The sequence below is a fragment of the Bidens hawaiensis genome, unplaced genomic scaffold (assembly GCF_021521415.1).
Source record: "Bidens hawaiensis isolate Kalapana, Puna unplaced genomic scaffold, B.hawaiensis_p1.1 tig00000097_1, whole genome shotgun sequence".
In the NCBI taxonomy this organism is placed as follows: domain Eukaryota; kingdom Viridiplantae; phylum Streptophyta; class Magnoliopsida; order Asterales; family Asteraceae; genus Bidens; species Bidens hawaiensis.
Window position 1 is genome coordinate 698775 of NW_027491017.1, and position 18112 is coordinate 716886.

An 18112-nucleotide genomic window follows, 5' to 3' on the forward strand; every position below is an offset into this window, starting at 1 on the left:
GTTTTTTACAAATGGTGTTCACAAATAATTGTGTTTAACAAAATTATGTTTTATCAAATTGTGTTATACAATTGTGTTTTTATTGTGTTTTTTTTTATAATTTTGTTTTTTCATATTGTTTTCCATTGTGCCTTCCAGTGTCTATATTCCGGTGAAATTTTCTGGCAAAAATTCCCGGTGACTTTTCCAGCCAAAATATTCCAAAGACTTTTCCGGCGAAACGTTCCGCTGACTTTTCTGTGAAATTACGAGCGAAATTTTTCGGTAACTTTTCCGGCAAGATGGTAGCGGTGGGTGCTGGTTGTGGTGGCGGTGAGTGGTGGAGTGGTGGTGGTTGTAAGAGATGAATGAATATGTAAGTGGGTTTTTGAGATTAAATTGAGTGAAATTGAGTGGATTATTATTATTATTATTATTATTATTATTATTATTATTATTATTATTATTATTATTATCATCTTCGTCATCATCATCGTTTCATACATGGCATTTATCTAATAAGAAAATAATGAACATTTTATGTAAATAAAACATATTAAAAGAATTAAACATTTTGAAAACCTCTTAATCCATTTTAATTTTTGTTTTTAATTATATTAAACATGATTAAATTCCATAATAAATTTTATACGCATAACAACTATACCATTTCACTATAAAAAAAGAGGACTAATCTGCCATCATTTTCACACCTTAATATTCTTTTCTTAAGCTTGATAGCCCTAGCAAGTAGGTTTTACGATTTCATGCATTTTATAGCTTTTGTTTTGATTTTACCTTAAATGTTCATACTTGTTCATAAGTTATTCTTAATGATCATGAATATCCAAGATTAACACTTTGATTTTCCAAATATTAGATCAAACCTAGTTACTTTGCAAGAACAAACATGAATATTTAACTAAATCTTATGATCCGTTTATCATCATAAACTTATGAACTTTCTTTTTAAGTAAGTTGATTTATAAAAAAAGTTGTTTTATTAAAATATTTCTTGACATCTCTCAATAAATAATTGGGTAAATTAATTATTTTTTATTTTTGTTCAACATAAACTTATATTTAGAATTTTTTTAAAATAATTCTTGTAAAAACCTTTAATTAATTAATTTGTAATGTTACTAAAAAACTAAACATTTAATCATAAATTATTTTTAATCTTGTTACTTAAGCGTTATAATTATTTATTTAAAAATCATTCTTCAACTAATAAATATCATATGATTTACATAAACTCCCCGGTCAATATTAGTTCTCCTTAACTTGACACTTACTTATCCACTTAAGCTAGTACGCAACGATTTCGATTCCTATTCGGATTATTCCCCGCTCTCCTCGGTCAATATATATAATATGTATACTCTGAATCCATTATCTCTTAGAGGATTCAATCTTATTAGTCCTACGTTACGTACTTTAATTCATATTACTTAACTCATTCTAAATAAAAAAATCCCAAGGTCTCAATTTTTCATAGTTTCCTTTTTTATTTAGACCCGTTGTTAAAAATCTAGCATACATATTTACTTGTCTAGGATAACTCATCGTGATTATTCGCCTTGTTTGTTCGACTCGTTCAAATTATCATCCTCATTTTTTAGGTGGGTATTTCATAACCCTTTTTAAACCTTTAACATTTTTGAGGAGTGACACGTTACCATGCTTCCCGCTATTTTACGATCGTTGTTTACAAACTGATTCACGGTTATTTCATGCATGTTAATAGCATTCTTTTATATTGTTTATGATGACTATACATGTATAATGTGCAATGATTTTATCGCTATATGGTTGGTACATCAAACATCAAACATCAAAGCGAGAGTGTCCAACAGAACGTACCTCCGCTACCTATCCTTCAACCTCTGTTATCGAGAATGGCAGTATCATTATCATTCTCCTAGTATGGGGAGTTATTTTCGGTTGCATTCATGACATGTGAATCAACAAATGTTTTACACACACACACATACACACACGCACACACGCACACACATATACATATCTATATATATATATATATATATATATAAACACATACATATGTAGGCTTATGTTCAGAAGAGAAGTCAACTTAGTGGGAGAAGTGAATTACAACTATTGATTAAGTTTGATCAATGACCTAATTTAGTTATGACATATTTGTAATTATTTGTAGTTATTTTTGATGGCTTTTAATAGAAAAGGGCAGTGTGGTAATTTTCCCAGTATGTTAAATAAAGAAACCCAATAATTATCAACCATAATCTCTTTCATGCGCTTGATTCCCTCGATTCCAGACAAAATTCACACATTAGCTCTTAATCTTCAAAGAGTAAACATCGAGTCATCAAATATTCCTCTAGTTTTTGAAGTTTGACCATCAATTTTATTTTATGTAAAACGGTGTGTTTCTTTCTTCAACCCTAACTATTATATTTGAAGGTGTAGGAGGCAACGATTAACAAGGTAAGTGTGATGTTCTTCACCGTTTTTTGTATTTTTATGGCTCTAATAGATCACAAAACAACATTTAGATGGCCGAAATCCTACAATATGTTACTGAGAACTGAATCTGATTCATACCGTAATCGGTTGTGAAAAAATTGCTTTGTTTTTAGGGTTTATATTGGCCGTTGAATTTGCTATATATTAACGAAAATTAACTAGATGAAGGAATAAAAAATGTTTCGACATTATATATGTTTAGTTTTGTTTAAAAAAATAAAATCTGGGTTAACATTTTGTTTAAGAGATTTTAACAAAAATCCATGAAGAAAACAGTATAATGAAATTTAGGTTATGTATTATTGTGTGAATTTTTTCCCTCAATTGTTATTTTATTTTGATATTATTGTAGACAACTTCATTATGAAGGGTTAGCTGAAATTGAAGAAAGATATATTCTCTATTATTCCTACATTATATTGTTATTATACAATATAAATGCATTCAATTGTCATAATCTTCAGTGTAGGACATTTAGTGTAGGATGTTTGATTTGCATTATAGGATGTTAAATTTGTGGTGTAGGATTTCGCCATAGCAAATGCCTATTTTTGTAGTAGTGAAACAAGATTTTATGTTATAAGATATATAAGACAGACCAGATGTAGGTTGTGTATGGAAGTATAAATGATGTGTAGGCTTTGTGTAGGTAAATTTCAATTATTGATGTGAATCTTTATTTAATTTGCTTTTCTTTTTTTCGTTCTATGTGAAGTGTTAAGGTAAAAAATTTATGTTGTTGTGAACTATTTAAAAAAGGTTAAAACATTCTTCGTGAAATGCAGGTGAGTAGTATTGATGTAAGGATGACAATATGAATTGTAGCATGATTAATACCTACGTATGATATATTCAAATGCCAATGTGGGTTCTTTAATTTTTTGTAGAGGGTTATATGTCACTAAAAATGATTTCAATATCGTTCAGATTGTTTTCACTTACATAAAATATATTCAAATACCAATAAGAATGATATCTTAACTGTGTAGAATGTTTTCAAGTTATGTTGGGATATTGTTAATGAGAATGCTAATTATGATGTGCAGTATATTTATTACTTATGTATGATATATTCAAATACCATTTTTATATTTATTACTTATGTTTATTTAGATTTCTTATCTAGGTAGTGTGATTAATACTTATGTAGAATATTTGTTAGTTTTTTGTAGGAAAAGTAATATGTTAATGTTCATATTTTTCATTTGTGTAGAACGTTCTACAACTGTTTTATGAGTTTAGGAGATGATTCAACAAAGCATAAACACCTAATGTTCAATTTAAGGACCAAATACACGGCCATGATCATGCTATCGAACATAAACACCAAAAGATCAAATATTATGGAGATTCTTAGTTCAGAATAGGTTCTTAGTTTAGAATGACATTCTTGTTATCAAGGGATATCCACATAAAAGGACATACTTATTTGGTGGTTTTAACCTGCTTGTTTTTTCAAACTGTGGTTTTGGTGTAAGCCCAACTGATTGTTTAAATTTTTTGATCTACTGCTTCATGTTGGAAGTTTATGTATTTGGGGTTAATCTGAACTCGTCTTATCTTGTAGGAATGTATATTTTTTTCGATTATTGTATAAACGGTGTAGAAATTTATGTTTTATATTAGCTAAAAGCTCTCCAATTAACTTGTTTTGGATTTTCTAAAAGGTTTAGAAATTAATTTATATTTTGGATTATTGTATAAAAATGGATATTTGAGATACCAAAATACGAATATTGTTCAGTAAATGAAGACCTTTGGAATTTGATCAAATTACGGATATATGAAATACTACAAAATGAATGTTTACCAAATGAAGATGTGCATAAATGTAAATGACAATGACAGATAAATCTTAAATGAAGAATTTTGAATAAATAATATCAATTAAAAAAACTGTTTTATAGCTTTCAATTAATTAATATAAGTCTCCAAATATTTAACTACTATGTACCCTTCTTTTTAAATTAATTAGAAATTTAAAAGAATTGTTGGAATTGGTTGAAACGACTTCTCGCACTGCTCGCAATAACTTGACTTCTCTCCCGAACCATCACACACACACACATATACATATATATATATACACGCCAAACCTATTAAAGCTCACCAACACGTGTTGTTGACAAAAATATATAATTTTCAACGTGTTGCAGGATGAATTCAATGATGTGTTAAGGACAATCATTAGCTGACCTTAGGATATTTAAATAAAGTGTATTTTTTTTATTACAATGTAATGGTATTTGTCTTACAATCAAACTATTTGTGTACTTGTGATTTATAAAATAAAATAACTATATTGTCACTGTTAATAGTGTTACAAGCTTATGAGTTATCTGTACGTTGCACTCGAGCGTATTCCGCTTATTGTTGGGGTGTTACAGCTGGTGGGTCTGATATGTGCGTCTATTGTCTTACTGAAGACCGAATTTCTTTCAGACTTCTATTGCTTTGTGAAATGAAGGTGGCAGTCTTCTAAGTCGGGGTAGCCATGTTTTTTTATTAGATTCTCACAAGATTGAAAGAACGTTAATGAACGTTAGAATCGACGTGTATGAACATCCACGATGATATCTACTCTTCAATGTTATGGGCAGAAGCCATAACAGGGTGAAACGCACAAGTATTCCTTTAATATCATTTTTATTTTTATTACTTGATAGTAGTGAAGTACATAAAGATATGACAAGCATAAACACATATACAAGTCGGACAAAAGTCAAATGAATATATAAGCCTAGTAAACTACTTATTGACATGACAAAGCACATATATGGCGTGTATGTTTATACAGCACCTGATTTATGCGCCGTATAAGTAACTTATATGTTCTAAACTTTAAAATTTATTCCAAACACTACTATCCTACAACGCAGGTCCTACAAAACCTAAGCAATATACATTTAATGCACTAACAAATATTCCCCTACTAAAGGGGCCTTCAGTTTGTAAAAAAGAGCGATTGCTTGGCCACTTTCATCCTCTAGCGTTGGTGAGATGCAATACCTGCACGGATATTTGAACAAAGGAGCATGTGAGAAAACGGAGAAATTGGTTTTGTAAACTATGGTGGTAAAACCTGGATTCAATATCGCAACTATCAAAATTGGTGTGCAAAGAAAGTGAAAATATTTTTTTTCATGACATGATGATTGTGTGCAGAAGCATTAGTTTGTTTTTTTAACTTAACTAGGTTTAAAACCCGTCGCATTGCGGCGGCGGCTTGACGTAAATTCTTTCGGTATCGGTTAAGTTCGTCACGACATCTAAACTAAATCAAAAAATATATGTGAACGCCCAAAATAGTGTCAGCACGCGTACAACATATGATGAAAGCGGTCCATATATGATCGGTATTTGATAAAAAAAAATAAATTAGTAAATGTATAGCTTATGATACAAAAAATAATATAAGTAAAATGACTTTTATTCGGTTGGCAAACAGACGAAAATTAGGTCGATACCTATAGGTTCCCCACAACACTCCACTAAACCCAAAAAATAATGTTGAAAAATTTACATATTTAAAAAAAAAACATGGGCGTTGCGGCGAGTCAACATACATTAGGTCGGTAAAGATTAGGTTCGTTATGATACCAGAAGTAAACATAAAAAATAACTCCGTTATTGGCTAGGTTTGTTACATTACCAAAACTAAAAAACAATATCACGGGTGTTACACCTATGAGGCTTGCTTTTTTAGTTGGGGCCGCTTAAATTCGTCACGATGCCAAAAACAAATCTAAAACTCAGTTTCCTAAAATTAAAAACTTTTAAAAAATAATTTAAATAAAAAGGCCTTTCAAAAATAATATAAAGTAACAGCCCACCAAAATTAAAAACAATAAATAGTTAAAAAAAAAATGCATACATACAACCATTAAGAATTGAACCTTAACAACCTTACCCCATAGAAAGTTAGCAAAAAAACATCTTAGCCAACACACTATCACTAACTAACTTGTTTCATTGATGAAACTAAAATCATAAATACTAAATAGTTGGTTTCTATAAAGAAGTGGTGACACCAACATTTAATATTTTTCTATATATATATATATATATATATATATATATATTATTTGTTAACCTTATCAACAAAGATAATGCAATAACATTTTTATTTCATGGCATGACAATTGTGTAAAGAAGAATTACCTTATTTTATTTATTTATACATATAGAGTAAAATAACATTAAAAATATAATGTTTCGGTATTGATATATTGTTAGGAACGTAGGTCTAACAATCTAAGCTACTTAAACACAAACACAATCAATGAAAGAGTAAACAATTGATTTAATCTTTGAACGGATTAGTGCACTTTAATTGAAACCGTATATGAATTACAACATCAATTAGTCTATGAAATTAACAAGTTAATAAACAAATTTATTTGAGCTAAATAATAGGTTTAATATGAAAGAACAACTATGAATTAACTATAATCGAATGATTACAATTTTTTGTTCCTCTCAACCTTATCTCGTCATTCACACTGAATTATCTAGTACGAAAATACACAATTCAAATGAGTATTGTGACGTGAAAAGTATTAATGAAGAAGAGACTCTCTTCTTTATTTTACATAAATGCAAAACTACAAATGGGCTGAAGGCAACAGTGATAGCTAACAAAAACAATTACAAACTACTGATACACTAAATACAAATAACTGCATATAGAGAATCCTATGTTAACTACTGATCTTTGTTTTAACAAGTGATGTTTACGTCATTAGTTGTTTGTCTTTAGCAGTTTGAATATTCAATAGTTTATAAAGCAGCTGTAGAGTCTTTAGTTTTTTTATGTTAGCAGTATGTATTATAAACAGTTTAGAGAAATAGATATGAAAACACCAAAATGGAGAACAATTGATGTTTTTGGCCATCAGTTGTTTGGTTATTGGCCATCAGTTCTTTGTCAGCTTCAACAATCTCCCCATGAATTGATGATGCCAAAATCATTTATTATTTTTGCTCCATTGTTTTATTTTGATATTCTTCTTTGGGCTTAGTCTTTGATAAACTTGAGAAACTCAGTGCCCAAACAATCATTATCTTTCATTTCCAAAGGAAGATCTAGCAAACATTTCAACAGCTCTTCTTCTAGCATAGGTACATCCTGCAGATCCGCCCTTTGTATTTTACCGTAATCAAATTCCAAAGTCACAAAGGGTCTATTTTCGATTTTACTCTATTTTATAACATTAGGAATTGATTGGATTTGAGCAGCAGTAGAATTAGTGGACAATGTTGATAAAGACAAAGGATTCAGATTGATATCATGTGCAAATCCCATCTTTGCATCTATGTATAGACCTTCAATGGCTTGTAGTTCTTCTTTCTTCAACTATCTTCTTCTGGCTTGCATTAATGCTTTCTTGTGCAGAGATTGGAATCAGAGTACCTGTCTGCGCATGTCTTTGACTCTTCGTGAGTTTGATTGTTAACAAACCTTTTGGTTCAAGAAACTTACTTGAATTCTTCTTTCTCTCTTGTACAAGATCTCTGTAAGCAACCCTTTATTGAGTGAAAATTATCCTTAGCTAATTCAGTTTTCATCTATAGGATCTCCCTTTGTTTTTCTTCTGGTATTCTAGTTTTTACTACATCCCAATAAGGTTCAGGATGATCCTGACTAGGGTCTTGTTTGAGAAGGTTTTCAATCCTTCCACATTTAGCTTGCAGCTCTTCATAGGTCCACCCTTTTAAGTTGTAGAGAGTGAGTTTGTACTTGGCATGATCTTTTAGCCATCTGAGAGCAGCTTTCTTAGCTTCCATCAATAGTTTTTTATATCAGCTATTGGTCTTTTAGAGACAACAAGGCTTCTTTCATAAGCCTGCTGCTCAAAATCTCTTGCCTTCAGAAGCTCTCGTTGGTATACTCTTGCAGCTTTTTCATCAGAAATAATTTGTGTATTTTCAGCCAAAGCTCTTGCAGCTTCTTGCTCTTGATGAGAGATCAAATCATCAACATTCTTTGGCTTGAATCTCTTTGCAGGAGCAACAGGAGGTAAATCTTCCTATTTAGGTAATATAAGTTTCATCCTCTTCAAACTACTGACAGATCCCATTTTTTTACTAGGCTTTGACTTTAGGGTTTCAACTACCTTTGATTTGGTAGTTGGTTCTTGGTTACCTTAGGTGCATCAACATTCTCTGAAACTATTGTTGGTTCTTGTGGAGAACCAATAGTTTGGTCTACAGGTCTGGTATCAGCTGTTGGAGTAACAACTGTTTGATCATCAGCAGTTTGGGAAACTAGTGGTCTTTTCTTGGATTTTCCTCCCCCTTTTATTAATTGATTTTAATCTTTTTGTGCTTGAGTGGCCGGTTTCATCTGGTTTTTCTCTTAATTGTCTAACTAGTTCCTTGTCTTTTGCTTCTTTCTCATTTTTCAGCATCTCTTTCAATTTTGCAGCTTCTTCAGCAATTTTGTTTACTAAATCGATAGGTTTCTTCTTTGTTGCCTTTCTTAAAGCAACAAGGACATTCTCCCCCTTTTTGGCATTAGCAGCACCCGAAGCTTTCTCTATAAACCATTGATGTGCAAAAAGTAGTTATAAATTTATTAACTAAATAAACGCTAATCTAGACACTAAGTAATAATTCTAGACTCTTAAACTTAACTAACACTATCTGCCAGCGACTCTAGTACGTTTTAGTAAGCACTGATATCGAACCCACAGACTCTTCAAATTACGTTAACTAGCTAAATTAGACTTAACTACAGACACGACTATTTTTTGTTATTTAAAAGGAGTGTTTTACTAAAAACTAAAATTAAAACTAATTAATAAAACTAAAGACGACTCGACTTAAAATCTGGAAAAATGCTTTCTTATGAAACTGGGATCATAAAATAGTCACTTAAAAGAAAACCGAACATGACCCCTGACACTTCTCAAGAAGACACCTTTAGATTTCAATTAACTTCTTAAAAACACCGGTTTAAGCAATCAATTAGGTCGCTGGTTGAGATCTTGGAACCAAATCACCGGATGAGGCATTCGAGATCTTAGAGAATACTGCCAATAAAAGATTGACTGTAATCCACCGCGATCAACCCCATCACACAAAGGCATACACCATGTCTATAATAGCACCTTTATCTCTGCACAATTCGAGTCCCTTTCGAAGAAATTTGAACTACTTCAGTCTGAGCTGGTCAAAAGCAAAGGTGAAGTGTGATAGGTGTGGGGGAGATCACAAGGTTAAATACTGCCAAATTATGACCATCGAAGAATGTGATTTTTTAAGCGGGCAGGATAACATGTATGTCAACAATTACAACCCTGGTTGGAGAAACCATCCGAACTTTAGCTGTAGGGACGAAGCCAACAATCAATCCCACCTGGCTTTGATACAAGACCCTCCAATCAAAACTAACCCTCTCAACCTAAACCTCCATACTAGAACCAAGGTACAAATACCAGCCAACAACCAAGTACTGGATATACAGTGGAGACTCTACTAAAACAACTCATAGTAAGTACTGACGCTTCAAATAAATTGGCTGAAGACCGATTCCTAAAGAATTATGTAGAGTTAAGGCACCATAAAGCTTCTTTGCAAAACATAGAAAACCAATTAGGTCATTTAGCCCTGCTACTGTCTGAGCGACCACCCAGAGGACTCCTTAGTAACACCATTATCAATCCCAATGCTCAAGCCAATGCCAAAACCCTAAGAAGTTGCAGAACTGCCATAAATAACTCATAAGTCGCAGCTATCCAATTTGAAGGTAAATTTGAGGTTCTTGACACATCCAACACTCAACCTATTCCAACAACTAATCCTAAACATGTCAAAGAACCTGTAAAACCATATGTTCCAGCAATTCCTCATACAACTCCCATGTAACAGGAAAAGATGGATGCAAAATATGGCAAATATCTAGAATTCATTAAGAAATTGTTAACCTTACATTCATAGAAGCCATTTCCCAACTACCAAAATATGCAAAGTTCTTAAAAGAAGTTCTATCCAACAAAAGGATGCTAGAAGAGTTATCCCACGTGATACCCAATGAAGAATGCCCTGCCATTCTCCCGAACAAGATTCCAAAGAAGATGACTGACCAAGGAAGTTTCACTATTCCATTTTTCATAGAGAACTTGTTTGTTAGCAATGTTGTAGCCAACCTAGGAGCCAAAATAAACCTCATGCCTTATACGATTTTCTCCAAGTTAGGAGCGAGAGAACCCACTCCAACTCGTATGATCATCAAGCTAGCAAATAGATCACTAATATACCCAAGGGGTATAGTTGAGAACATGTTAGTCAAAATCGACAAGTTTGTCTTTCCAGATGACTTCGTTATTCTAGACATGGATGAACACAATTTTGTACCCCTTAACTTAGGAAGACCATTCTTAGCTACCGCTAGAGCACTCATAGATGTTTGCACCTGCAAACTCACTCTCAAGGTAGAGGATGAGGGAGTACCTTTTGACATAAGGAAGTCAATGACACACCCACAGTACACAAAAGACTTTGCATACTTCCTGGATATGTGTGAATCATTAGTAGATAGAGATAATGCTGTTATTTAAGGAAAACAATTGAGAAAGAAGCATGTGACACACAATTGATTGTGGAGAATGCACATGATGTCAATTCAGAAAATCAAGCTATGGATGAAGAAAAAAGCAACCCCAAAGAAACATTTGAAGAAGTAGATAGAGATATATGTCACACCCTAACCTACGACTGAAATGCGGGGCGTGAACTGATTTTCACAGCCCTCAAGGTACTATTATGCAATATTAAATGTGACAATATCTATTAAATTTAATTAAATAATAAAGTACATCAAACATATAAATTAATTCTTATGTCTTCTTCTCTAACATGCTTCCTAAGTTGCTTTAAACAACATTGATAATCACGTCACACGATAACCTGCATATGCGTTAAAAATACAAATAGGTTTTGTCAACACAAAGTTGAGTGAGTAAATCACCAGATTTGAGACACTATATAATAATAAGTAAAAGTACAAACTGTTTCCTGTGAGATATACATATAAGCCATAACCCATAACAATCAAACAACTATAATGAACGCAAACCATAAAGAAAGGGTTCAACCAATCCATATAAATGGACATTGGTTACCAAGCAAGGAATAAACCGTGCCATAAAAATGGAAATCGGTTGCCGAAATAAGCAAGTAGCATTCAAACAAAGCAATTAAGAAAATAGCAAGTTACGCAAACTGATAAACACACAAGGATAAACTGTTGCGGTTAAGTACTATATAATATAAAAATATCTACGAACGCATATGTCCCCAAAACGGTTAAAAATAAGTAAAAGAGGGGAGTGAAATACTCACTTTAGCAATATGCGAGAGAAAATAAATGAGGTAATAAACTATAGCAACAACTGACGAGCTCAACGAGATGAATCAATGGAAACACCCTAAGTAGTAATAATCGAAGGAAATACTACAGATCAATAAATGAATAATAATAATTCAAGATTGAGAGTTTTTAAAATAACTTACTTTAAAGACTATTTTTATAAATATTAATAAAATATAATTAACATAATAAATCCATTTTAATTATAAACATCTTATTTTAGATTGCACTAAAACAATATAAGGATTTGTTTTGAAATAACTAATATAATTATTTGTTTATATCAATGTATTGACCACATAATTATCATGTAAAAATAATAAGATATATTTATAAGAAAACCCTTTTTTGTTAAAACCTTATTAAAAATCCTTTATTAAAATCCTTTATTGATATATTTTACTACTACTATATATATATATATTGTTCAAATCAAGATTCGGAAAAGACAACGAGTTAATTTGTCGGTTATTTTAAAAAAATACTGATTAATTAATATGTTAATAATATTTATATTGTAATTAAATTGATTAAATATCTTAATATCTATATTATTAATAATATAAATTAAATGGTTCAAAACATAATTAACTTGATTTTAAATAAAAATATAAAAGATCAAAACGGGTCTGGAGGGACTCGAACACGTGCCCTCCAGCCCAGAAACCATTAACACACACTCGCATGACCAACTGAACTGGCTTGTAACTTGATACAAACACGCAAACAAATATTAATAAACAGCGTAGACAATTACCCAATAAACTTATGAACCCTAGATCGTTCAATCGTTTAATCCCAACCATAAACGATCAATTAACATTAGGGTTAATGATCCAGACACAAAAACGAGTTAACTAGCATGATTAATTACCTTTAACACAAGCAAAACGATGTTCAATTATGACGATAAGCAGCCGACCAGATGAGGAATCAACAACACGATTAAACAAAAAAGGTAATATAATTAAGTTGCTAGGTTATGATGGCGAGGGTGTAAGGATATTAGTTGCAGGTTTAATTGAATTTATAAGGCCATAAACGTGTATAACAAGATCGGTTTTAGGTCGGCCTAACAAATAGAGCAATACGAATCAATTGCGATCGTTTTAGCATAAATAGAACGTCGGTGGTACCGTTTATGGTATTAATAACATAATACAGATTCAATTTCCAAGTTAGATACGAATATTAAGGTCCAAGAGATCCAGATTTATAATTGGGTTGATAATTAGGGTTTGGATTTGGGGTTGGGTCTTGGGTTACCCAGATTCCTTGATGGGTTATATAGAATGGATTTGCAATTTAGTCCTTAATGTTTGGTGATGGATTCAACAAGGATTAAAAGTTTAAGTTCGGGAGATTTATGCCATGCTTTAAAAGTTATAAGTATATAATATATAGATAATAATATAATAACAATTTAACTTGATAAACGTGATAAATCTCCCGAACATCAAAAAGAAGTCGGGTTTTAAATATAGATATTTAAATTTTGAAATGTCCAAGTCGTGACAATATAGAACCTAAAGCCAAACCTTCTGTTGAAGATCCACCTACTTTAGAGCTTAAGGAATTACCCAAACACCTTGAGCATGCTTTCCTCGAAAGAAGACTTTTGGAAGTTCTTAAATCTCAAAAGAAATTTATCGCTTGGAAAATCATGGACATTGAAGGCATCAGCCCGTCATTTTGCACTCATAAAATCTGATGGAAGAAGACTTCAAACCTGTAGTACAACACTAGAGACGATTAAATCCAAATATGCAAGACGTGGTAAAAAAGGAAGTACTCAAACTGCTTGATGCAGGATTGATTTACCCCATATCCGATTCACCATGGGTAAGTCATGTTCAAGTAGTCCCGAAGAGAGGAGGAGGAATGACGGTCGTCACCAATGACAAAAATGAGCTGATTTCTATGAGAACCATCATGGGATAGCGAGTTGCATCTATTATCGCAAACTAAACGATGCCATCAGGAGAGATCTCTTTCCTCTCCCATTTATTGATCAGATGCTCGAGCGTCTATGAGGAAAAATGTATTATTGTTTTCTTGATGGAGACTCTGGCTAATTTCAAATTCCAATATCTCCCAAAGATCAGGAGAATACAATATTCACATATCCCTATGGCACATTTGCGTACCAACGAATTCCCTTCGGACTATGTAATGCCCCAGCTTCTTTTCAACGTTGTATGGTAGCTATCTTTCACGACATGATTGAAGATTTAGTGGAAGTATTCATGGACAACTTCTTCGTCTTTGGCGGCTCGTTCAATTTATGTCTTGAAAACATGAAAAAGATGTTAGCAACATGTGAAGAAGCCAATTTTGTGTTAAATTGGGAAAAATGTCTCTTTATGGTTAAAGAAGGCATCGTTCTCGTGCACAAGATATCTTAAGCCAGATTAGAGGTGGATAGAACCAAAGTAGAAACAATTTCCAAACTTCCACCACCCACGTCTGTTAAAGGCATTCGAAGTTTCCTTGGCCATGCGGGTTTCTATCACTGTTTCATCAAAGACTTTTGAGAAACCATATCACATTGATTACAATTACAATTACAATCAAGATCTAGTAACTTGATATGATTATATGATTAGGTTTACTAGAATTACTTTAAGCTATGCTGTTAGAGGGAATTTGAGCAGCATAAAAAGGTGTTTAAATATAAGAAAGATAACTACTTCAATTATCAAATACCTTACAGGTATATATAGATGATGAAGTCATTCGTTATACATGTTATAACGAATGGACCAAAATAAATACGAATGAGCTCATTTGTTATTAACTACTCTATCGAATGGCTTATTTACATAACGAATGTACCCTTGTACATTAACAAAAATACCCATATTATAAAGACCAAATACAATTATACAAAGACCGAGATGATAAAACTTGTACTAACAAATTCCCTCTCGTCTAGTGCTCTTTGTCTTGATCACTTGAAGTGCTTGGTCTTCCAATTAGCACAACTATGAATCCCGAATGCATGGCAAACATGAATCCCACGCTGAATTGCATAGCAATATCGTAATCTTTAATCTCAGCCCATTTGAATAGATTGTTGAATAGTACATCATTATCAGATTCAGCTAAATTAACCAACCACATCGGGTCGACACGAATAAACTCCGTCTTCAGCCCTGATCCCAACACGATCAAGCCTTCACCAATACTGTTATCATAATACCACCTATTAAACTTCATGTAAAGAGTTTGGGGAAAAATCTTAACATGAACTTTCTTCAACGTACGGGGTGAATTTACTTTATGAACAAGTTTTCTCCAGCCGGTTGATGTGCTAAAAGTAGTTATATAGTTATTAACTAAATTACGCTAAACCAGACACTAAGTAATACTCTAGAACTTTTAAACCTCGACTAAACTACTAACCGACAAGTGAACTAAATCTAGCTATCTTAATCAACAAAGATCAAACAAATAAATCTAGCTATCTTAATAGACGGACTACTTACGAGAACTAAATCTAGCTATCTTAGTCAACAAAGATCTTACAAATAACATATCACTTTACAGCTCTTTAGGTTAGCAACACACTATTTGGTTAATTAATAATGTTGTTCTTATGATCTTATTGTAAACAAATCATAAACTAAACTACTCAAGAACACACAGTAAATGGCCTAACAGAATCCTATTATAGGACAGATAATCACCAAGGAAAAGGTGAAACAATATAACTCATCAATCAAAACCAAGCACGTATATGCATCAATTAAATAAAATCAAACCGTTTACTAATTCACAAAACCATAACGAAAAGCATAATACAAATAAAATCAAACATTAACAATTGTTCATTGATAGCCTAGGAAGTCTATAACATTTAGCCTAGCATCAGAAAATCAAACAAGAGTAGAAACGAAAGATTAAAGGCGTTAAGACCCGTAGACTTTAACATCAATCGAATAACACTTCACCGAATGATTCTTTACTTTGAAAACCGCCAAATAACTCAATTCTAAGCTCCAAGAAACACCAAATTTGGCTGGTATTCGTAGGGTGTTTTTCAGGTTAAGGTTAAGGGTGTTATATAGTGAAACTGGGCCTTAAACCTGATAAATCATGGAATTTTTTGGAAATTAGGGCTCTAGGCGCTGCGCGGCCAAGTAAGGGGAAGCTGGCTGCATGGCGTGGCATGCTCTAATGGGCCGTTCTGACCAGCCGGTTCTTCCGGTCGAATCCTCATTCGTCCCGGTTCCTTGTTTTAGCTCATTTTAACTCGTTTTTCGCCCTTTTCAACCATGTTCACCTCCCATAATCTACAAAACACGTATATGTTAGTAGTATACAAATCATAACTAAAAACAAACAAAAGTAATAAAATAATAGAATAAAATTACAAGGGTAATGTGTATAAATATCAATATATTACGTATCTCTACACTTAATCTTTCTTCGTCCCTATAAAAGTTTATTGCAATGGAATCAAAATCGGAAAATGTAGTCTTACAAACATATATATTATTGTAAAGTTTAGAAAAACGCAAAAACCGCGATCACCGAAATTGTTGTCCACTTAAACTCATGCCTTGATCTTTACCGGAACAAGTAAGATCCAACAATTTCTCTATTTATATAACTCGGTGGTTTCCACAGTTAAGACTCATTTAGTTTCAATTTTTACCGAACCAATCCACCCCCAACTTGACTTAAACCACAAAATTAGCAGATATAAAATTTTTGTTGCTCTTTTTGCATGAATAGTTAAGACGATCAAGTGTATTGTTTATCCACATAAATTTAAGCACAGAGCTTACCAGAGCAGCCTTTAGATATGATTAAGGTATAATTAATTAATTTGCAAGTGTTCCCCACAACACGACATACCCCCGTTATCAAGTAATACCCCGAAAACATCACCATAGGTGAGTATGCACGAATTCATCTGTATGGTTTACATGTGGCGTGTCCCTTATGGTCTGTTCTTAATGGTAATGAGACAATATCAACGAGGCCCCACATGGCTAACAGCGTGGATGATTAATTCAGTAGTGTATTTGTACTTTATGTACGAGCTGATCAAGTTTAATGACTTATGTTTGGCAGAAAAAACTGCGGTTTACTCTTTTTAGCTTTTAAATATTCACAAATCCACTTAGGAAATATGAATACCGAGATGATAAATCGCATACAAACCCATAGTCTCCGGACCCAATGCATCCCATCAATATAAGATTTAAGTTTATAAAACCATGCGTCAATGAAATTTAAAACACTAAAGCCAGATAGTTTAAGATTTGTATCACGGCCTACATGGCATACTCTAACGTTAATCATACCCAAGCATCATATGAAAACGTATTCAATTTTTTAAAATTCATAATTTTTATAATATTTCACATTTATACCGAGAATTGAGGCTTGAGTATGACCCGACCTTCTATTACATATTTTCCATGTATAAAACACATCACCCACTAAAACCATATCTATTTGTTACCCACTTATCAAATTGCCCTTTCATTCTCAAGGCTGAGCCTACCGACACATCCCAAGTCAAGTGCGTTTTATTTTTATATTATCTTATATTATTAGTAGTTTGAAAAACCAATTTCCGATAATTATCCATTTTTGGTGAAAAACCCACTATTTTCAAGGGACGTTATTCATAACTTTTTCTCATTTTTTTGTATTTTTTATTTTATTTTTTAATTTACTCTTAAACGATTACTCAAATATCCTATCCCCACACTTAAATTTTGCATTGTCCTCTATGCTAAGATAAGGACGACTTAAAATAATAATAAATATAAAATAAGTCGGACTACGAAAAACTTAAAACCTAAAAATTAAAAACAAAAACAAAATAAAAAGTTAATATGTTCGAAATGGAAAGACTTAGCTAGTAATACACGCACGAAACTTAATGCCAATATCTTCTTCGATGAATACCCTCCAACTCTGAACGTGCTTAGAAAACTATATCTCCTTCTCTCACACATGAACATGAGCAGCTAAAATGAAATGAGTGGCATCCCCACACTGGTTTACGACCATATCTCCTCAACAATCTAATAAGCAACCCCGAAACAAACTGCAAGTAAGAGAATCAACAACCGACAGAGCAAAGAAATAACACTAAAATAAAAATTAAATAAAATAAAATAAAAACATAGCACCGAGTTGCCTCCCGGGACACACTAAGTTTACAAATTAGTCTTCATCCAGACTCGTTCCCAAAATCTCATTTAGGAGGCTTCTTGATATGCTGGAAGT

At 32.5% G+C, this 18112-nt stretch overlaps 1 protein-coding gene across 1 annotated transcript; it reads left to right on the forward strand.

Annotated features, from left to right (window-relative positions):
* The first annotated feature begins 10490 nt into the window (after positions 1 to 10490).
* On the forward strand, positions 10491 to 11048 carry LOC143558328 (uncharacterized). The gene has a single exon (XM_077047200.1). It carries the CDS (start codon positions 10491 to 10493, stop codon positions 11046 to 11048), a length of 558 nt encoding a protein of 185 aa, XP_076903315.1.
* Positions 11049 to 18112: the final 7064 nt, after the last annotated feature.